Raw genomic sequence first — 24,255 nt, forward strand, 5'->3', positions numbered from 1 at the left:
TAGATTTTCATATATTTCATATCATTTAAGATATAGATCTTGAATTGATTTGAATATGGTAATAGCTAAAAGGTAGTACTCTTCTATTGTTTATAACATCATAATCCAAAATCAAGATCAAATTTCCACTCTTAGATTTTAAAATGAGTGGATGAGATTAAATCTTACGAATCTTAATAAATAGTAGACAAAATATCAACAAAAGGGTAAGATCGTCATTTTGTTATCATATCATAATTTTCATGTTTTTTTATATTAACATATTGTATTACAAATATCAACACAATGACATGAGTATTTCAACACAAGTACACGAAAATATCAACCCAATTTTATTGAGATTTCACATGCATTATATTGAGATTTTACATGCATTATATTGAGATTTCATCAAACCATCAACATATACGAAAACTGAAATAAAAATCATCAAACTTCATCATCTTATCATAATTTTCGTATTTTTTTTATATTAACATAGTGTATTACAAATATCAACACAATGACATGAGTATTTCAACACAATTACACGAAAATATCAACCCAGTTTTATTGAGATTTCATATGCATTATAATGAGATTTTACATTCATTATATTGAGATTTTATATGTATTATATTGAGATTTCGTTAAATCATAAACATATATGAAAACTGAAATAAAAACCATCAAATTTCATCATCTGAACATCGTCGGAACATATGCAATTGAGATCCCGTTAGAATCCTTATAAAATTATCTTTAATTTGATATATTTTTTGCAAAAAAATAATTTAAATTGAGAGAATTACGTAAATTTAAAGTTTTAAGATAATTTTAATAAGAGGAGATTGACATTAATACCCTTTAATTTTATTTAATAATTATTTAAATTTAAAATATAATACACTTATATCAACCACTAGATCTCATAATCAAATGGTAAAAAATTAGTCTTAGTTTTGGATTGTTAATTAGTTAGCAATTGATCACCTCTCATCTCCGTCTTTCTCATTTAAAATATTCATTTTTTTTAAGTTTGTCCCACTCAAAATGTTCACTTTCTATATTTGAAAATAAAATCTCTTTTTTCCTCGTTACAATATTCAACTACTCCTTTTTTTTTCCTATTTACTATATCTAACAACTCTTTCTAAAATTACGTATCACTCAAGAACGTGGACATCTTGAGTGAAACTGAGGGAGTATTTTGTTTTGATTTGATTCTATCTTCCTCGTTGTTGAAACCCGCAATCCTCAAATTTGAATACTCACCTCTAAAACTAAGTAAGCATTGGAGAGTCCGTACAGATATGAATAAGCAAGTGGCCTGGATAAAATTTATGAAGTGGGAAACATGTTGGGTACGAAGTTCATATCCAGCTATAAATAATCGACTGCTTCCTATGCCCCTCCTCTTCGTACGGCACAAACCTCCATCACATACTGCTATCCAATGCACCATCTCACTTTTCTTGCATCAAATTGCTAATTAAATTCTCATAGCTTTAAATCTTGACTTTATAACCAATCAATGTTCGTTTTGTATAAGTTTGGTGGCCGAATTAATATTATACTGTATCAATTTTTATATCGTGTTCATTAATAGTTGATTCAGATTTTTAATTTGTTGTTTGAAGAAATCCTTATTCCAATTGGTATGTATTTTCACAAAAAGTATACATTTATTGGATAAGAAATCATTTCATATAAGTGGTTGTTTAGTTGTTGAATTTCAAAAGTTGCCTTTAGCATGAATTAATTATTTTTATATTTAATTTACCTGGTTATTCTCTCTCAAAAGATCAGTTGGGATAGTTAAATATAATGGAGTAAATTTTATATATTACTACTCCACCACTTACCTAAACCTACACATATATACACCTACATGTAGTACTACGAAATAATTTATTACAGTCCGCTTGTAGTTCATAATATAACTCCACTACTTTTGTTTTATATATGCAAACCTAAATAAATGTAAGTTCTTTACCACTTTTGATTTGGATGTGCAATCTGCAAATGTTATTATGTAGTACAAAAGTAAGAAAGTAGATGTAAAATATATTTGCAGACAAATGAACTACCAACTAAAATAAAACCCCCCTTTGAGAATACTATACTACTATAATTTCTCCTTTTATAGTTTTTCAAGTTAATATTCAAACTAATTAATAATATTAATTTGTATTAGAATAGTTATTAAACTTTATGATCGTATACAAAACTCAGGAGATGCAATTGAGAGGTGCACAAATTATAAAGAACAAATTAGTCCAAGTACTTTGCTTTACATGGTAAAAGGTAGTTGCATCATCACAAAAGGTTCTCTTACCTGGCTTTCATATCTAGGAATATTAACTCTCCAAGTTTATATTTCTTTATTTGTTTCATTTTAATTAAAAAACCAATAAATCATTTGATTATTAATTTAGATAGTACATACGTTTGGATATAATTGTAATTCCACTCAAATATATTGAGATAAAAAAAAAAAACTAAGAACGTCGATAGCAAATTTGATGCGCATTACGTATGCTACAATTTACATTGTGCTTCGCCATTTTGCGATTGTCAGAATTCAGAAATCATTTTGGGAACTCATATGGAATTATTTTGAAACATTAGATATATAAAATTATGTTAAGATAATAAGTGAAGTTCGAGTTATATTTATATCTAACAGATACTCCATATTGCTATCTGTAATTCAAAAATAGACAGTATAAATGTAAGGCACTGCACTGATTGACTGACACAAAGATACCAGCATTAGCTTCGAGAAAAATTAGATTAGTCATGAGAGAAGTACTTTTAAAAAGCCCAATCTGTAATTAAATAATTAATCGACCTCACAAACACCCATGATGTATGTTTCATGTCATTTATTGGGCGAAATTATAAAACACTGATATACGTTATTATATCATAGTACAAAGTTTCCAGGTTAATTAATAACCAAATTGTTGAAAATTTTATGTAACAGAAGATTATTGAATTACACATAATAGTTTCTAATTTTTTAAAATTCTTAAAATATTATGAATTGTTAGACATAATAACTACCGGACTTATCATCAAACTAACAATGTTTTTCAAAATTTGATTTTCATGAACGTAAAATTTATGTGGCTTGATAAATTATTTTTTATTTTAAATTTTACGCAACCAAGTGTTGATTGATGTTCGTTGTAGATATATGTAATCAAGGAGTTGTCTGGAATTGCCATCGATCTTAGCACACCTCGCAAATAATTACAATTGTCAAAGAAAGTTGAATAGACAACGAGATACTACCACTATAATGGATTCAGAGTCTTGTTTAGTATCATTATCACACACTCTCATGTATGACGATGTTCAATCTATTCTTAGTTAAATACTCCATTAATTTGACAAATTGATGCTCGATCAATTATGGGACGGAGGGAGTATTTGTATCCATTGCTCGTATGGTGTATTTTTTCCTTGTGCATATGTAAATAAAAAGAAATAGAGAGCGATATGATCCTCGAAAATTAGACATGTCAATAAAAGTTGAATTAAAATGTATGATTGACCTTGCAAGTGATGGTCGTTTGGTTCCAGCTCCAGCCCACTGCCCCTACCCCACTATCTATCTTTTATAAGCTCTTCGAAAATTCATAATCAGATATTCAGATTTGCCTTGCTTTTCCCTCTCTCCTCTCTCTCTCTCTCTAGGGTTGGTGGCTTTTGCAGTTTGGGCTTCCTCTTCTGCTGGTGATGTCATTTCTTCCCCGAATTAGCAAACTACAACTAATTTCAAAGTTTCCATTTTTTTTCTATGCTAATTTAGAAATATTCCGTTGCTTCTCTTTCTCTCCCTATTTTTAAATAATATATCTGAATTTGTATTACTTTTTGCTGTTATTGGTAAGAAGGGTTTCTGGCTTTCAGATTTGGTATTGTACTTGAAGATTTTATGCATTGTTTTATCAAAAAACAAACCCCACGCCGGCCTGGCAATGGGAGTTCTCTCTCTCTCTAGAGTTTAGAATTATATTGGAAAATGGAATTATAAAATTGATGAAGTGCAAATGCAATGGGTTTGTAGGGAGATGGTGAGGCAAAAGATTCAGATAAAAAAGATCGATAACTTGACATCGAGGCAGGTGACTTTTTCCAAGAGGAGAAGAGGGCTTTTCAAGAAGGCTCAAGAACTCGCCACTCTCTGCGATGCTGAGATTGCTCTCATCGTTTTCTCGGCCACCGGCAGGCTCTACGACTACTCCACCTCCAGGTTCTCTCTCTCTCTCTCTCTCTCTCTCTTGAATATATCATCATATGTTCTCATTTTGAATAGTCCTACTGATGCTGCTTTTCATCATTTATATTCCTCTCCAATAGTAATCCTACTTTTGAGAGGATTAATTAGATCTCACATCTTAAATGATTTTATGGTATGTATGACTCTTCACCATTAAAAATTTACTGCATCTTCGTACGACTTCTTGTCGTCTACATATAAAGAGTATATGTTTCTCTTCACAATTAGTCTGAGGTTATCATTGAAGTGCTTTTTATGTGATTAATTTTTACTTGAAAAATATACTCCTTTCTAAGTAAAGGAGGAACTTTTTTTGAAAACGGAATGTACTTATTTTGTAGTAGTACTCCATAATGTATAGTAGGCTCGTCTAAAGAAAATGAATTTACGTAGTTAAGTCTCACATTAATCATTACTATGGTCTCAGTCAATGATGGAAAATTATTTGTGCGTATGGCAATTGGCAAGTGCTTTCATAAGTCAAGGTGAAAAGATGATATCAAGCATGCCTATATATGAGCTAGCTATTCTAGATTCAATACTCCATTAGTAACTTATCCTAATATGGGGATGGAAAACAAGATATTTTGCCATCTGAAAATCAGCTTAAGTGTGATATTCCATGAAACTACAGCTGCTGTATATCAAGATATGTAACAATCTTCAGTATCTTAGTATCTTATTATCATAACAATGTCTTTCCTCCCCCAATCAAAATGAAAGCAGTGCATGTTCTTAGTAACTTTTTTGGCATACCTTTACTATATACACCGACAGGGATGTATTCATATTCATATGATAAATATTGTTCAAAACAAAACACTTGTAGTCCATTAGATCTTATGATCTAACTGTTAAATTAATGCCACGTGTCATCTAATAATGTACTTATACTATTTTAGTAAAATAATGTAGCAATTTAATCTAATAATGTAGCTTGACTGATAATGTAGTTTATCACAATTACCCAATCCAAGGATCCAAGGGCTATGATCTATTTGATGCTTAACACTAAGGAGGTATTAGGACCTTAATGCACCCCCCTATAGGGCTACTTGTTCTAATTTCTAAGGATGGAAATTTATTTATTTTCATATGTTTATTTCATGTTTTTTACCTGTGAAGCTACATCAAAACCAACCTATGATCCAAATAAAAATGACCAAAGGTTACTAAAATTGTTAAGTCGTTCTAGAAATGTATAGTGGTGGCTAGGGGTGTTGGATGCAAATGGAGCTAATGATTTCATAAAACCTTTTATTTCTCTTGATATACAGTGAAATGAGTTCCAGGGTGTTTCTTCTAACACATAGGGAGTAGTAATATATTATGGTTTATATTTAATTTAACCATAATCATTTACAAGAAAATATTTATATGAAAATAAACTAAGTTTAAAATTTTTAATTATGAGCAAAGAGAAGTGATCACACATATATAAGGGCGTGATATAGAAAGAATTTTAACATGAGATTAACTGAGAACGACGCGTACATACGAACCACGCATGCATAAATAAGCATAGTAAATTCCTTGCATAAGAAATTCGTGAATAATTCGCCACCAATGGAATTCAACCTCATGGCTGATTTGCGAATTTACGCATACAATTTAACGTATTTATGCATGTTTAATTACTTACTTTATCCAATATTACTTTCTCTAGTTTCTTTTTCAGTGTGTCTTATTACTTTAGGGCAATGAAAAAATATATTCCCTTCGTTTAACCATAGTTGAATCATTTTTCTATTTTGGGAAGTTCCTTTATAATTGAGTTATTTATCTATATGGTAATATTAACTCACTTTTCTTTTTCTATTTCATTATCTCTCTTATTTTATTCTCTTTACTTTATTCACCTTTTAACTTCATTCCCCTCCATTTCACACTAAACATTTTTTTCTTAACTCCGTGCCGAAAAGAAATGCCTCAACTATGACGGAACAGAGAAAGTAATAAATAGTCAAATTGAGAGAGTAAAGTAAGAAAGATAATAATGTAGCTCATAATCAATATTGTATAATCAATGTTATGTCCAAAAGGATTAAGAAATACTCTCTTTGTTTTATGTTAATAGAGTCATTTTTCTATTTTGGGAAGTTACAAGTTAATTGAGTCATTTCTATTTTTGACAGAAAGTAATTCTCCCTTCTACTTTATTCTCTCTTCATTTCTCTTACTTTATTCTCTCTTACTTTTTCCACCAACCATTTAACACACTATTCTTAAATTTCGTGCCGAAAAGAAATGCATCTATTAACAAGGAACGGAGGGAGTAACAATCACCGAGATCTCATTTTTCAATAAATAGCTAAGAAAGACTTCATCTCTACTGTCTGATCCATTTAGTGCTAAACAACACCGTTAGTTTCCTAAGGTAGGGAAACTTGTGGATAATGTAGCGCATAACCAATATTGTATGATCAATGTTATGTCCACAAGTATTAAGGAATACTAACAATCATTGAGACCTCATTTTTCAATAAATAGCCAAAAAATACTTATCTCTAGTGTTTGATCCATTAGTGCTAAACAACACCGTTAGTTTCCTAAGGAAGGGAAACTTGCTGATTGACACTGCAATATTTCATGATTAAATAGTCAAGACCTATCTAGGTTGTGAAATCTCTCTGCATCCTATGCGACTCGCGCTTTTCTTTGTTTCGGCCCGCCCCAAATGCACTTATTTATTTTAAGTAAGAATTAGATTGTTTTATTAAACTATTGTTTTATTAAACTATTAGAGTTAATGAAGTGTTTCCTTATGAGATGGGTACTTTTTACTTTTGCAAAGAACTGACTGTGTTACTTATTGTGAACGTCATTCACAACCAATATACTATGCTGAAGACTTAGACTTGTTTGTTTCTTATATATTTAAATTGTTGAGAAACATTTTATAAATGCATAATCAAACACAATATGATGAAATAATTCTTTTTGTCTTGGATAAAAGTGGATTGTAGAACTTATTTTATACACGCAATTTCAATCATACAAAATGCTCGAAACATATTTTTGAATATACCAATCAAACATATCTTAATTAAGAAAATCTTCAGTTGCCAAAACTAGGAAGTCTCCATGTTGTTGATAGCGCCAACAGCATTTCCCATAGTTTGGACTATAACTGATGGTTCAGGAATTTGATATTTAATTAACGACTTCATCCGTTCCTTTAGAGCATTCCCAATGGTCCGGCGATAACATTCGGCGATTTTTCGCCGAAAATCGCCGACCGTTGGGAGTGTTTCGGCGTTTCTTCGGCGTTAATTCGGTAGAATTAACGCCAACTCCCGTTTCATCGCCGATTTATCGCCGAATCATCGGCGCCCACTGTAGGCGCGATTCGGCGATTTTTCGGCGTTTTTTTTTTTCCCAAATGTGTTTAATTTTCCCTACAAATGTGTTTTTTATGGTTTTTATTTGTAGTTTTTTTTTTCTTGTTGTATTATATTTTCCAATGATTAATACAACGATGAATTGTTCATTATAAATCTATTTATTAAACACATTTGTAGGGAAAATTAAACAATATTAGTGATGATGTAAAAATGAAATGTTGAGTTAGGGAAAAATAAGGGAGAAATAATGGAGAAACCATTGGAGCAGTTGGCTAAAAGTTGGCTAAAAACTGGGGATAAATTTTGGTGCTGATGTGGCACTGATGTAGCAGGAGTTAGGGAGAAATAAGAGAGTTTTTAGGGAGAGCATTGGGAATGCTCTTATAGGTGTTATTTTTTCATTTCAAGAAGTTCCTTTATAATTGAGTTATTTTATACTCTCTCCGTCCCATTGAAGATGATCCACTTTTCTTTTTGGTTTGTCCCAACCAAGATAACTCATTACTTAAAATAAAAATACTTGTTATCTCTACTTTATTCTATCTCTCTTACTTTACTCTCTCCTCTTACACACAAAATAAAGCTGCATAAAATCCCATGCCGCCCATGGAAGGGGTTATCTTCCTTGGGACGGAGGGAGTATATGATAATAATTAGCTCACTTTTTCTTTCCTACTTCACTCTCTCTACTTTATTTATTTTTCTAATTTTTTAACTCTTACTTAATTTATCTACTTTATTACCTAATCGCTTTACATATTACACACTATTTCTTAAAATTGCGTGTCAAAAAGAAGTGTCTCAGCTATAAAGAAATAAATGAAGGGAGTACTATTTATTCTTTAATTATTTAATTCCTTTTTAGATTGGTGTTAGAAGATTATTTTCTATATGATGAGAAATCTGAACTAAGGAATACGATTCACTCTAACTTGTATAATACTAGTCTTCCTGTTTTATAATAATAGAGTTATTTTTCCATCTTGTGCATTCCATGATAGTAAAGTCATTTTCTTTTTAGTAAAAAGTACATTTTCTCACTCTTACTTTTTCTCTCTTATACTTTATTTTCTCTACTTTTTCCTTTCTTCTACTTTATCAGTACTCTTTTTATTTAATAGATTACACACCTTTTTTCTTAATCTTCATGCCGAAACAAATGTTTCCACTATTATAAAACGGAGGGAGTACTACTTTCAAGTTTTATTGTCAAATATTGTTGTAGGTATAAACCATATTGGTGATATTTGAGCAAATATTAAATTATAATATACTTATAGGGACGTGATCAGTTGTTAATTGTTAACTACTAACTATGTCAACATAAATGCATTTGTATGTTAACTAAATTTTGTTGAAATCTATAGCATAGACCGTTGACATAGTTAGCAATTACTACTTCTATTTCATACTAGTGGAGTCATTTTACCATATTGGTGCGTTCCATAGTATTGAAGTCATTTTCCTTTTTAGTAAAAGTCAACATATTTATTCTCACTTATTTTACTCTCTCTTACGTTATTCTCTCTTCATCTATCTACCTTTTTCATTTCATACTTTATTCTTCCTTTACTTAACTTATTTAACACAATTTTTCTGAAATCGCATGCCTAAAAGAAATGTCTCCACTACTATGGAACAGAGGGAGTAGAATCTAAGATAATTAGCATCCTAACCGGACTCTCTACTTATATATGTATATATAACATGCAAGGTATTTCATGATTGGCTTTGTCGATTTTGAAGCATGATGCAAATCATCCAAAGGCTTAAGATGCATTCAGAGGGTAGCAACCGATTCCGGCAAATTCTCCATAATCAGGTGATTAACTAAACTTAATTTTGGTTCATACACAGTTAATTATAGGATATTCAATTATTGCACTCCTTTCTACTTATTAAACTATGCCGTTAGTTATTTCCAACATACATAATTATTTGATCATTCGAGATCTTTCAATTTAAGTCTTTGTTTTCTCTTACATTTTTAGGAGGGAGGCGACTACAATGGTGCGGCCAGCAAGGAACTCACGTCCTTGACTCTCGAGCTCAAGTATTAACTCGTATCCACATACGGTGATCACGTACTTCCATTATTATCGTGTTGAAAACTGATCGAAAAGCCTTTTTGTGTAGGCAACTTAATGGAGAAGAGCTCCAAGGGCTCGGCATGTCTGAACTGGCCAGGCTGGAGAGAGTGGTTGAGTCGGCATTGGGCCGTGTTGTGAAAAAAAAGGTGCAGTTTTCGTGCTATTTAGTTTGTCTATTTTCTTTTTTAGGCAAATATTTACTTAAATCACGAAGTTTAGTCAATCTCATATTTTGACCAAATTCGGTTATTCAAATGCTTATTGTTGCTGATGATGCTGAGTGATGTCGTATATTGCAGAATGACATGCTTATGAGCGAGATCAACAAGATGAAGACGAGGGCATGTTCCGAATTAAACCTATACGTTTTTTTCATATATCCCAAAAATAGATGAATTCTAGTAATTATTTGAGAATGCAGGAGATACAATTGGAAGAAGAAAATGCAATGCTGAAACAGCTAGCTGAGGTACTATAAAAATAGCTACTTTGTTTTAGTTTTCTCCGATAGACAAAATTCTTTGTTGCACAATCGTGTTTGTATATATCTCATATTCCAATCGTTAAATATTGTCTCCATGTATGGATTTCGATCGAGGCAATTTAACGAATGGAATTAGGGACTAATTAATACAAGCACGAGTTTGGAATAGAGGATCTCGTCTGTGAGACTTTACAATATGGTAGTTGTTGAGTATAGTGAAGTGTGTGCAGAACACAAGAAACACAGTGGAGCTAGGAAGTTCAGTTGAGTCCATCACCAACTCTGATGGCCTTGGCGGCCGCAGTCTGGACGACGACAAGAGCGTCTCTGACACTGCTCTCAAGCTGGGGTACGTCTTGCATATATGAATATACTACTAGCTAGCTAGGGTTTGATTTGATTAGGGCTTTTAATTTGTTACTTGCCAAATCTTTTCAATTAAGTTCATGATTTACCAAAATCAGGTGTGTTTTGGTACACAGAGATGGTGGTGGTATGAGTATGTGTGTGTTGTTAAATGCTAAGCTGATGATGTGCTTATTCATTATGCAGCTTACCTTTTGCCGGCGGCGACTGTTAGTATAGTTATATAACCAGAAAATGTGTACTCATTAATTTGAGCTGCGTTTAGTTACTTAATTTATATGAACTTGGCTGACTTCCAACTTCTTACTATTACTTTTGTAATGTTGATTTGATTCTAGTTACATTTATGAAAATAATTATTCAACGAGTTTGCACTTTGTTTATACATAATCTACAACATAATGTTCTCGACCTATAAGCATATGATTAGGACCAATATAATTTTGAACTTTATTCTATTAACTATAAATTTTATATCTTAAGTGTATATAAATATATAATACTACTAATAATCACTATGGATATATATTTTTCAAATACTACAATTTATGAAAATGACATCATTCATACTTGTAGATTCATAATTTTTTTACCATTGAAAAAGTTAGTTGAGTGGGATTGACACTGTTGCTAACTAGACCAGTAAATTCAATTTGCTGAGAAGTCAAAGTTGAATTGAAGATTTGGTAACAAAATCAACTCACTCTTTAGCTGTAACTTTTTCACAAAAATATCTCATGAATTCTCACCTGAAGAATAATTTTTATTGTGCTTCTCTCGGCTCTATTGTAATCATCCGCTTAATTGTGTAATGTCTTTTGAATAAAGATTAATTGCGTAACATGGATTAAAAGCAAACCAAAATCTAGAATTTAATTCTAAACTAGTATCGTCCCATGTGCGATGCACGTATAATTAATTTACTTTACATTTATTCAAGTTTATAAAAATAAAGAAATATTTATATTTCACGAAACAAAAATAACTAATTAATTATATTAATTATGTAGGCAGCGACAATGTAATATTCATCAAAATAAAACTACATATATACATCATACAATTATAAATAATAAAAATAAAAATCATCTGTTTGGCCATACCAAACGTTTTTGCCGAAACATTATATTCATCCAACATTTTTTTTTATTTTCACAGCTATTTCTGAGTGAAGATTCTTCACAGTAAACATTGTTGTCCTAGTGTCCTTAAATATAGAAAAAAAATATTAGAATAAAACATTGTACTAATATGTATTCTAATTTAAATCATACACCTTCCCGATAGTAATCTATTACTCCCTCCGTCCCGGATAATTCGTCCCAGTTTTCTATTTCTGTCCGTCCCACATAATTTGTCCTATTTCACTTTTACCATTTTTGGTAGTGGACCTCATATTCCACTAACTCATTCCTACTCACATTTTATTATAAAACTAATATATAAATGTAGGACCCACATTCCACTAACTTTGTCAACCCACTTTTCATTACAATTCTTAAAACTCGTGCCCGATCAAAGTAACCCGAATTATTCAGGACGGAGGGAGTATTAACTTCATTCTCAATATCATATTCATATAATTGACCAAATTTTGGTGGACAGCCATGCAGCGGCAATAAACTACTACCAAGTAGATGGAAATTCTGGCCATGCAAACGAAAATAGGAGGTGAACGACCAATGTTCAAATTACTACTATCAATCAATCTTACCTCCCATCAAGGTAAATCCAAACATATAAAATATTTTTCAAACAGTGAATGTTAATACACAAAAAATAATAATAATAATAATAATAATAATAATAATAATAATAATATAATTGCAAAAAGTAGTTCAAAAAGTACCAAAGAGTAGCTCTTTATCAATTATTTGGTCTGCTTGATTAGATCAACTATCTTAAATGAATACATAAATCTTGAAAATTTGGAATCGTTGACTTCAGATATTCTTATTTTGGAGCACATAGTAATTGCAAATTCATGATACGTAGGAGTATAATCTCGATTTTTTTACAACAAAATGGCAAATAGTAACAATTGGACATTTCTTAATTTGGTCACGAAACTTATTTTGTAAATTGGGGGGAAAAGTGTCTTGAATCCTAGTGCCCTACATGGAAAAATAAACAATTAATGGTTTTAGATAAAAAAATAACAAAAAACGTAATAAGGTAAGAAACGATACTCATACCACACAGTAGTGGAAAATACAATACATTCTAAGGAGATTACATTGGATTTGTCTCCACGTTTAATGAATTCATAAATAAACACAAAACTCAAATGACTGACTACGTATTACTAGACTCTAGATCGTTAAGAAAGGTGAAATCCATGCATGGTTATAACAAATTCTTTTTTCAGAAAATTTGTAATTTGGAATACAATAAGGAAACATAATGAAGAAGAGCATTATAATCTTGCATATATCACATATTTATAGACATAGATGAGTCCTATTAGGGAAACAAATAAGAAATAATGATGTTTCACATAATTATCGAAATTATTACAATAATAAATATTCATATAAATTGAAGTTTGTAACGGTACTAACTGCCTTTGAAATGCATATTCCAATATGATTACTCGGTATCATTTAGTAGTATTAAAACACTTTTTAATATGCATGGGTCGTAGCATGTGGAATGAAATCTTGAAAAAATACATTAATTATCTTTTATTTTATAGTAATGTAATGATTCAAAATTATACTTATGAACACAGTATATTGTAATTTATTAGCGGTTACTTTTTTGGATTTATCAACTGGCCTTTATTTTTTTTTATTGGCAGGATAAATAGTGTATATATTTGCGTTTCATTGACTGTATGACATTTTTATATTAAAAGGGAGTGATCATTGGCCGTTACTTTACGTTTTATTAACTTAATTTCAAATTAGTCATAAATCCTTGTTATGTTAAACTGTAATTATAAATAAAGTTGTAACGGTGATTATGTTTAAATATAGTTATAGATATCAAATATTCAAAGTCATACCCTAAATTTATATATATTCAAATTATACCCAAAATTTATAAATATTTTTAAAAAAGGTTAAAACTCGCTTTTTATATATGTATAGATTAGTATAGGGATATGATCAATTGCTAACTAATTATCAATCCAAAATTGAGACTAATTTTTAACCATTAGATTAGAAGATTTTGTGGTTGATATAATGTCAAGTGTAATATATTTAAAATTTAAATAATTATTAATTAAATTAAAAATGTATTAATGTCAAATCCTATATGTAGTAATTATGACTAACTACTTTCTCTCTCCTCAAAATCATCTCAAATCTTTAAATTTACGTAACTCTCTCAATTTAAATTATTTTTTCGCAAAAAATATATCAAATTAAAGATAATTTAATAAGGATTCCAACGAGATCTCAATTGCATATGTTCCGACGATGTTCGATTGATGAAATTTGATAAATTATATTTCAATTTTCGTACATGTTGATAAGCAGCTTTTATCAACAAATGCAACAAAAAATCTCAATATATTGTAGGCAAATTCTCAATATTATGCATGTCCAATCTCAATAAAAATGTGTTGATATTTTCTTGTCCTTGTGTTGATATTCTAATGTCATATTGTTGATATTTGTAATACACAATGTTGATATAATAAAAAAAAACACTCACGAAAATTATCATATGATAACATAATGACGATATTACCCTTTTGTTGATATTTTGTCTACTGTTTATTGAGATTTGTGAGCTTTAATCTTATCCACTATTTTAAAATCCAAGGGTGGAGATTTAGTTTTGATTTTGAATTATGGTGCTATAAGCATTACAATAGGATCCGATTAGTATATATGTATAGATTAGTAGATACTTGAAAGAATAATTATAATTTATAGGTATTCTAAATCAAATGCTAACTCGATCCTAAGATTAAAAAAAAAAAATTGTACCTATTCAAAAGTAGGTCATTGATTTAATTTGACACATATCTAACTATAAATAATTATTATAATCGATTATCTTTATTTGGAAAAATATAGTACCCCCTTTGATTAAATATATTTTACAGCATCTCCAATGGCTTTAGGCCAGCCACAGGCTAGCCACTCTCTCTCCCTGCCACGTCATCAGCACTAAAAATCCATCTGCCACATCATCATTTTAATCAAATAGGCTAGCCACAGACTAACCGCAATAAAAATAATTCAAAAACAACTACATTTACAGAATTAAACACAAAATACAGAATTAAATTTTCGACACATATACGGAAAAAATTCGTTAATTTTATTTAAATAAAAAAAATTACATTTACTAAAAATAAAAAAAATTACATAATAAAAAAAAATCCGGGCTTCCACACGAGCCACCGCCCCACTCTACTCCTCACTAATTTATTAAAAAAATACATTGAAAATGCAATAATTTTATATAAATTAAAAAAGGTCCATCCTAAAAAAATTACATAATTAAAAAAATCATAAAAAATACATTAAAAATGCAATAAAAAAAATGCATAAAAAATGCATTAATTAAATGCAATAAATAAAAAAAATGCATAAAAAATACATTAAAAAAAATTCAACCGGCTAGCCGAAATTGAGCCTACAATGGCGGCTAGCGGGATCGGCCAGCGGGCGGCTAGCGCCCGCAAATCGGCTAGAGCTCACCGATCGGCTAGCCGAAATGCCGCTGGCCGGTTCCAATGGTTCGGCTAGCCGACCGGCTAGCGATGCGAATCGGCTAACCGGTGGGCTAGCCGCTATTGGAGATGCTCTTATGCATACGATAAAAAAAATTCTTGAATTTTATCTTTTCAGGCATGATTTTTTTTAAAAAAAAAAAAAAATTCTATTATCAATTCTAAAAGACAACATTCATAAAATTTAAATCACTTAAATGATTAAATATTTTCCGAAGTACATGGCCTCGCAATAGGATAGAGAAAAACTACTATACATGTGTTGGAAGAAATCTCAATAAAAGATAGATAAGAATCAACAAATGATTAATAAGAATCAAATCACGAAAATAGTTACTATTGGAATTAGATTAAATCTTTTATGAATGGCTAGAATTGGACTCGATTAAAAGTTGTAGTCATTCTAGCCTATATAATACGTACAAAGATTCTTGCAATCTTTTATTTTTCATATTCTAGCCATTCAATTATTAATGGCTTTAAAAATTAATACTGCCTATTCAATTATTACTATTAGTACTACTATAAAACTAATTTCTCAAAAAAAAAAACTAATATCTTGAAAAAGACAAGTATGACGGTTTTTTTCAAGTTTAATTTCGTTGTAAACTTAAAAAATTATCTCATTATGGCCATCGATTCAATGTTTGGATTTTGCAAATTTGTGAGAGAATGAAGAACATGTAAAACTTTACCTATTTAGTGAGCATTAAAGCATACCCTTATCCCGATATGTATTTGGTAAAACAATTTCAATTTTCAACAAAATAATACTCATTCCAAAAAAAAAATATCGCATTTTTCTTTTTATTTTGTCGCATAAAAGATGTTATATTTCCATTTTCGGGAAAAAGTTCTCTCTCACATTAATAAAAAAATTATATTTTTTCTCCCATTTAAAACACAAAACAAAACCTCCTAAAATCTCGTGTCATCCCATAAGTGTGACATCTGGGATGGGACGGAGGGAGTAATAATACTTCCTCATCCACGAAAAATAAGATACATGGTAAATGGCACGAGTTTTAACATGGAATTGATAAAGTAAGAGAGAAGTAAAAAAAAAAGTAAAAGATAAGTAATTTTAGTAGAACGTGGAATCCATATTATTAGTACGAGAAAAGGACAAAAAAAGTAATATTATTCAAATGAGTTCTATTTTTCACAACAATAAAAAATTAACAAATGTGTTCTATTTTCAGTGAAATAGAGTAATATTATTATAATGGTCTGGATTGTAGAGTACGCGACTATTATAAATTGAAATTGTAAACATTTTCCCTCTCAAACACACTGCATATTTTCTGTTGTCAACTGTCCAACTTTCCGGAGCGATTTCGCCGTCTATGTACATTTCTAATCAACAATGGGAAAGAGACGAAACGCCTCAAAAAAATCTTCCGTTGCCGCTCAAGGTAGCGCCGCCAGCAGCATGAACAATGGTGGTGGCCGGAGCAATAACAACATGTTCTCAGCGTTTGATTTTTGTAATGATGAAGAGTTACAGGTTGAGGCCCATGCCCGCGAAGCCGTTGCCAAATTCGGAATTCAAAGCCCTAGCAAAAAATCCGTACGCCGCCGTAAATCCATTGACAAATACGATTTCCTTATGTGCTGTAAGTCAAAAACCCGCGCGATTACTTTTAAAAATCTGATCTCATTGTTAGAGGCTATTGCTTCGTTCTTCACTGGTGAAAACTGTATAAGTATTAGTAAACTCAAAGATTATAACGAGCTTCATTTATTTCAGCAACATTTTGTGACTCAATCGACTACGTTGATGTGCTATTATGTTTTTGATTAATGTAATTCATCTGTGCCTTATGCCATCCATAGCCATTACCTGAAGTAATCATATTAAGATGGCATTCTTAGTTACTAAATTTTGCAGTTACACAAGGAATCCAAAGTAAACAAAAACATCTTGTGAATGATGATGAGTTGGGGGTTGCTGCTACTGATGGTGAAATATCACTTGGTTCTTCAAACCATGAACCGCGAACTCTTTCTCCTCTAGAGTGCCAAAGCCCAGTAAGTACTTCTGGGGTAAAATCCTGCCCAAGAAGAAGGAGGAAATCAGGACGGCATTCAGCTAGCAAGAAGCATGTAAACAGTTCATACACTGTTCTACTATTTGTTGAAGCATGGATTTGAGTTTTTAGCTTGTTCTATGATAGTTGAATCAATTGACTAACCTATCCTTGTCTTTACTGATCAGTTGGATACAACTTAGATAGATGTGGAAACATTTGTTTCTTATTGTTCTTACTTTTATGCCCTATGTTTTGTTTCCACTATGTAGTATGTCTGCTGAGAAAACTGCTTACTTCATACATTCTAGAAGTTAGTGCATTGATTTCTTCTTTTTTATGTTTTTAAGAATCTGAATCTCGTGTCCCTTCTCCACCCACACTTTTTAAGTCAGATCTTCATTTATGTAAAGCTTTTCCCCTTTTGTTTCCTCTGCAGGAGGCAGTGGTGGTTGTTGCTCCCTATTATGTTAAACTTGAGAAAAAATATCATAGAAGATGTGTCTTTACGTTTTCACAGAGATGCATCAGATTGGAGGGTTTGCCATTTTGTGATAGAAAGGGGACTCGTTGTGTTGAATGGCCAACCTCTGATATTTTAAATATTGAGCATCAGCATTATGTAAGTATTTGTATCCAGCCTCTTGAAATACGCTTTGTGGGTTCCACGTAGATTACAAAAGTATACTGACTTTTCTCCCGTTGCTGAGTTTAGGATAAAGGTGAAGTCATCAACTTACAGATGAGGTACAAGGATGCAAATGGTGATGAAACTAGTAATTCAACTTTAGCTTACCTGTTATACCATTGATTATTTCAAAGGATTCCCCTTTGTTATTTGTTATCCAGTTTATTATATGTCTGTGTTTATGCAGTTGGTTGCATTTCGTACTAAAGGGTCAAATGATATTTAAATTATTCTGTCAATATGATGTTCAATTAAAGAAATTATTTTTCTTTTGTTGCTATGTGCTGTCTGATTCTTTTTTTTATCTGTTTTTTGTGATGGTTGGTTATGAGTGGCAAAAAACTATGTTCTCATTGGGGTCAGTTTTCCCATAAGGATGTTCCTTTCTTTTAATGGGTAAATAAATTCATAAATTAAAAAAGGGTAGAAGATGCTATAGTAATCATGCCACAAGTTTGATTTTTTTTTTTTTGTATTGTTACAAGCTAACCTCCATGGTGCAGGTCATTTGCAGCTGGAGTTTGTCGTTCTCGATGATCCTCAGTGGCCTGAGAAACAAGAAGAAATAAAATCATTGGATTTGAACTATGACGTTTCCTGGAAAACAAGTGTAACGTAAGTTGTATTTTAAACAGAATTCATTTCATAAATTTCATCATTTTGTATTAGTGTTTATTCTATTTTATATTCATCATTGTATTCTTGCAATCAATACATAAAGCTAAGATTGAATTGATGGCATATTTCATACTATGATATATGTTATTTTTAAAGAAATCTTGAAATGGTCTAATTCTAATTCTAATAGTGTTGTTGTTGGTTGTTCCTTTAATAAAATGTCAATGGGTTCACACGGGGAGAAGTTAAACATATTATGCTTGGTTGTTATACGCAACCAAAAGAACAATTATTTCTGCTGATATATAGTTGGTTTCTTAGAAAATTTTCATTCTCGAGTAATCGAGTGGAGCTTATTGTATTATATATGTATGAGTGCTCAATATGTTATGCATACTGAAGAGAGTTTCATTTTATGATCACAATGAAAGACTGTTTCATCATATTTATTATATATATCTAAAGATTCTAAACAAACAGCAGTCTTAGTCTCATCTCATTTTTTTCTCTTTTGTAAGTTTGGTATGTCAAACAATTTTTGTATAATACATTAATACTGCACAATTGATTTCCACCATTGGGGATCACTATTTTATCTGGTATTCATGGAAAAAAGAAGTTTCTGTCCAAACTAGAACCCTGAAAGGCAGTTTTGCAAAGTATGTCGTGATGTTCTCTGCTCCATTCTGTTTCCTCTTTCTTCTAGTGTTATTTCTTTCTTCTTTGGCTGATCAGTCGAATTGTATTCCTATTCACTGTCTTTTTGATAAAATTTACAAATTCTTTTAAATAAATTATTACTAGATCACAATGAAATGTTGGGAGGGATGACATTTTTGGTTTGTAATTACTTCTAATGCAGGATTTGGTTTGCGAGCAAAAAGGCATTCTGTCTCTGTTTCTTTGTCTGACGGTGCCATTGCCTAAACATCTGCTGGCCCTCTGTACTTTCCAGCAATATGCATATTTCTTTTGTGACCTTCATATTTTAGCTTTTTGTGTCTACATCACACATTAACATCTATTTGTTAGGTTTATTTTTTCTGTCATTCTTATGCAAGACTATTCAATTCACAGTTAAGTTTATACGTTAGTACAAAAATATAACTATCTTATCCCACTATTTATACTTTTTATAATTTTCTTCATCAATTTAAAGTACACTGAAATATCTCTCATTTCGAATCTCAGTGAATGTTGTATTGAAGAGTCTTTCGAAGAAGTTGTGTACCCAGATGGGGATCGTGATGCAGTCATCATAAGTAGAAGGGACATTGAGCTATTAAAGCCTCGGACTTTCATCAATGACACCATCATTGACTTCTATTTTAGGTAAGTTTATTGGTAAATCGTTGTGTCATCACTTTCACAATTCATACACAACAAGTTTCGGTATATGCTCGTCTTTTTCCTATATCTCATATTGGATGTTGGTAATATTTATCTTTGCTAGTATGTTTTCTCAGTTTCCTTGATATTTTTGCATTTACACTTCTGAAATTCTTTCATAATGTGGCTTTCAGAAAAGGGTTATTCTTCCAATCCAAATTTTATTTCATTTCTTCTTTCTTTATTTATTTATTTATTTCAGGATGTTTTTGTAAAAATACATTTTAGCACCAACCATGTGAGAACCTTTTTGACCCACTAAATACAGAACAATGATAACACTTTCTCAGTTCTCTCAGTCTCCACTGTGGTTACTAGGAAAATCCAATACACTTGCAGTAACTATGTATATTGTGTGATCTTTGCCAAGGTGTATGCTCTTACACCTTTAATGGTAACTTCCTACATAAAGCTACAATGATTTTAAGATGTATTAATTTTTAGTGGGACGTGTGTGTTACAGATCTGTTTACTGGGGACATTGCTTCCTCTACCAATGAATACTAACATGTGAAATTTAACATAGAGCATTTGGTTGAATGACAGATATCTTCAAACTAAAATCAAGGCGGATGAGCACAGGTTCCACTTCTTCAACACATTTTTCTTTCAGAAGCTTGTTGCTGGAGGCCGTGGAGGAAGAAATGCCTTTCTAAGTGTTCATAAATGGACAAGAAATGTGAACCTATTTGAAAAAGATTATATATTTATACCTATAAACTTCAGGTAATTAGTTCTGTTGTGGAGCTTATATATACACTGATTTTCTAGTTGGTTGTCTAAGGCTGTTTCGTGTTCTGTTAGCCTGCATTGGAGTTTGATTATTATCTGCCATCTTGGGGAAGCAGCTCATTTGAAAAGTATCATCTCTTATCATCTCTTGCAGTTTGTTTGTTATTTTTTAAAATTGTTTTACTTTATTTACTTCAACTTTAAATATCCTTGTTTTAGGAAAAAATATGGATCAGGCATCTAAAGTCCCGCGCATTCTACACATGGACTCAATCAGAGGAAGCCACGGAGGGTTAGAAAAATTGATTAAAAGGTAAACTACTGTTAGAAGTAAAAGCTGGACTGCTGGAACTTTAATGGAACAGAAAGAGAACGCGAATTACAAGAATAAATTAACTTCTTAAATAATCAAACAGGAAATAAAAACAAACATAACACTACCTCCAGAGAGGGCCACACCTCCACTGGGGGCCTTCACAGCTACTTGCTGGACTTGACTAATATTCTGGATGCCCCTTTCGAACCTTCAGGAACAATATATATAGACCTAATTTAAAATACTCCTAAACCTAATCACAATAGGAATCCTAATGATAAACATGGCTCTTACTAAAATAAATGATATACGCTAACTGAACTGCTATTAAAGATGAACATATCCTTTAAGCAAGAAGATAAACATGCCACGGCTCCTTGGTAATTTTGATTGATATCAACTACTGTATATTTGGTGCTCAAGCAATCAATTATTGTTTCAAGTAGTGGGGATTTCCTACAAAATCTGAAGTATTATATTAGAGGAATTTAAATACTATGTACTTGTGTGTTTAATATTATGTGTCTTAAAAAAAGAGACTTTCCTATTTTCTGTGTAATGTTTGCATTTAGAGTATATTGATGGTTTTTATATCTGGACATATCGAACCTTTCTTATCTTAAAATGGCAGTTACTTGTCAGAAGAATGGAAAGAGCGAGAGAATAAATGGCAAGAAGAAATTGCAGTGAATTTTAGGCAGTTGGACTTTGTTTCACTTAAGGTTCTCATAATCTCATTAAATACATCTTTACTACCTTTGTCAAAGTTGTTTCACATTTGATCATCTTAATTCATTCAGCCACATCTTGGATTTTCTCTTGTATGCTATTGCTTGGTAATAACTTTAAACTTTAAAGCAGTTACGTGAATATAGTTGGGGAAGTACTGGGTGGAGGTACTAAGTGATAAACATACAGCAACTACACTAATTTTATTTCCTAGTACTACTTAAAAGGCAACCTGTTTTTGTTAATGCTGTATCTATTTGCCTGTGATGATCGTCTATGCACTCACTACCTGATTTATATGTACTACCTTAGCATTTCTGAGTTCATTTCTTTTCTGCATATGGTCTTTCAGCTACCACAGCAGGATAACTTGTGCGATTGTGGCCTTTTCTTGCTTCACTATGCAGAACTTTTCCTGGAGCTGGTTTCAAACGGCTGCACAACTGAATATATTGACTTTGTAAGTTGTTATATGAAATGTGGTCATTTTGTATGCCTTCACAAGGAAGTAATGTTTGTTCCTATTGATGCTTTATATCGTTATTCGGGGAATTTTTAGGCTGAAATCAAGTTAGGATATGTATTGAACTCTGGGATGATCACTTTCAGAATTATTTTGATGTAGTTTTTCTATGTATCATGTGAATTTGATGCATCTTGAATTCTTGATCATTGGGTTTTGTGGGGAGCATATATGTATTAGAGTTTGTATGCCAATTCTCATCAACCACATTCAGGATTTTTTTTTGGAACCAGTTCAAAATAAATGAAGTGTTATTACTAGTATTTCTTTTTCAGAATTAAGATCTGTGCTTGTTCCTTTATTTAATCATGAATTATGTGTTAATGAGCTATCCTCTGATTTTCTTGATACATTTATATTTTTAACTATCTCTGCAGCTTGATGAGGATTGGTTCCTTCCTGCTGAGGTTTCTCTGAAAAAGCGTGATCATATTAGGAAACTGATCCATAAACTAATTCAAGATAAGGCACAGAAGGATGCAGCTTCTAGTAATAATAAATATCTCGGTAGGGGTGTGAGAGAGAGCAGTGCAAGATCTGTACTTACAAATGGTGGGGAAGACTTATGTTGTGGTACAAATTTGAACTTGGAAGATGACTTGGATACTCCGGGGCAGCAGTGTTTTGCACCCATGTTGAAGCAAACAGGAAAGTCATCTCTCAAAGAATGTCATCAACCTCGTAAGCAGCGGGTTCCAATAAACCAATTCAATAACTCGAGTTTACCTTTGGAGGTAATACCTTGACAAACATGTTATCTTCCTCGACTCAAATTGCTGTTTCTCGGTTCCTACTAGATGACAGTTATTCCCTACTATGTTTCCAGCGTGTTTAGTAATCACATGCTTAATACATACACATTGGTTTGGAAACCATTTAAATTCTGTTATGCTATCAAAATAAAATGTGTTTTCTGGAAACAGGAGGCACTCACAGAGCAAACAACCGTTCCACAAAGAGACATAGGAAGTAGTTATGAAACGGATGAGATGAAGCCTCTACATTGTCAGCTCAATCAGTCCCTATGTGAAGTTAGTTCCAATGAGAAGTCTTGGACAAAGAGCAAGGATCTTGCAGCTTGTGTGGTCAAGGATTCCGAGGATGAGACCTCTTGGATGACGAGCAAGAATCTTGCAGCTTGTGTGGTCAAGGATTCCAAGGAAGAGACGTCTTGCACGATGAGCAAGGATCTTGCAGATTGTGTGGTCGAGGATTCCGAGGATGAAGTGGAGGTGGTAAGCATCCGAACAAGGAGACAGTTAATGCGAAACTGTAAAGCAAGTACTTGTGTTTTTTGAAGGGGGATTGTAAATATGTAGAGGGCATGCATTTAACATAGTTGTATAATGAGTAAGTTCGATTTTGAACGAAGTGATCATTTCTATCTTGACTCTCTTTCATTTTGGAGCGTGCCTCGGGTACCTCAATAATGGCAGCCTCACTCTTACACAAGCAATGGCCGATCGAAACTCACTCTAAAGCTTCACCAAACCAAGAGAAGCGTGTCTGTGTAGATAAGATAAAAAAAATATTGAGATGTTTGATAGCCTAGATTAATTTATAAATAAAAATTTGGTTTTTTTTTTAATATATTTTTTAGTACGATAAGTTTTGTATTTTGATAATTTTTCCCTACCCCTAATTGTGATTGGTTAATGAATTAGTTAATTTATGAATGATCACATGGTTAATAACCCCTTGAGCCCGGAGTTCGCTCCTAGAAATATAGCCATCTTTGCCCCTCACGTCAATCCCACGAGCCTCTTAACCATTCTCGATGACAAATATAAGTTAAATTGGGATAGGTCGAAGGTATAATGTCCAACAAAATCAGACAGAAATGCTCAGAATCAATATCGAGTTTTTAAGTTTTAAGAATGGAATCATTTAGACTTTGATGACGAATTCTGAGAATTTGAGTTACAGTGGGGTAAGAAATTCATGTAACATACAGTTTTCTGCAACATTTTGAGAAGGATTAAT

At 31.8% G+C, this 24,255-nt stretch overlaps 2 protein-coding genes across 3 annotated transcripts; both read left to right on the top strand.

The window, feature by feature from the left end:
* Window positions 1-3,576: 3,576 nt before the first annotated feature.
* On the top strand, window positions 3,577-10,921 carry LOC125192684 (MADS-box protein AGL24-like). 2 transcript variants are annotated; one of them, XM_048090312.1, is made up of 9 exons: window positions 3,577-3,723; window positions 4,058-4,243; window positions 9,361-9,436; window positions 9,606-9,667; window positions 9,751-9,850; window positions 10,004-10,045; window positions 10,126-10,173; window positions 10,410-10,537; window positions 10,741-10,921. In XM_048090312.1, the coding sequence occupies exons 2-9, from the start codon at window positions 4,062-4,064 to the stop codon at window positions 10,766-10,768; spliced, it is 666 nt and encodes a 221-aa protein (XP_047946269.1). In that variant the 5' UTR covers window positions 3,577-3,723; window positions 4,058-4,061; the 3' UTR covers window positions 10,769-10,921. The 2 variants fall into 2 exon arrangements, with proteins under 2 accessions (XP_047946269.1, XP_047946270.1); XM_048090313.1 differs by having other exon boundaries at window positions 3,578-3,723; window positions 10,419-10,537.
* Window positions 10,922-16,564: 5,643 nt separating this feature from the next.
* On the top strand, window positions 16,565-23,689 carry LOC125194777 (putative ubiquitin-like-specific protease 2B). Its single transcript, XM_089056290.1, has 13 exons — window positions 16,565-16,863; window positions 17,139-17,353; window positions 17,717-17,899; window positions 17,993-18,053; window positions 18,469-18,580; window positions 19,775-19,915; window positions 20,519-20,698; window positions 20,777-20,832; window positions 20,924-21,017; window positions 21,652-21,742; window positions 22,102-22,209; window positions 22,650-23,006; window positions 23,196-23,689. Exons 1-13 carry the CDS (start codon window positions 16,614-16,616, stop codon window positions 23,568-23,570), a joined length of 2,223 nt encoding a protein of 740 aa, XP_088912416.1. The 5' UTR covers window positions 16,565-16,613; the 3' UTR covers window positions 23,571-23,689.
* Window positions 23,690-24,255: the final 566 nt, after the last annotated feature.

This window comes from Salvia hispanica, chromosome 4, assembly GCF_029641045.1.
Source record: "Salvia hispanica isolate PSC_SH4W2 chromosome 4, Shi_PSC_v1, whole genome shotgun sequence".
NCBI lineage: Eukaryota > Viridiplantae > Streptophyta > Magnoliopsida > Lamiales > Lamiaceae > Salvia > Salvia hispanica.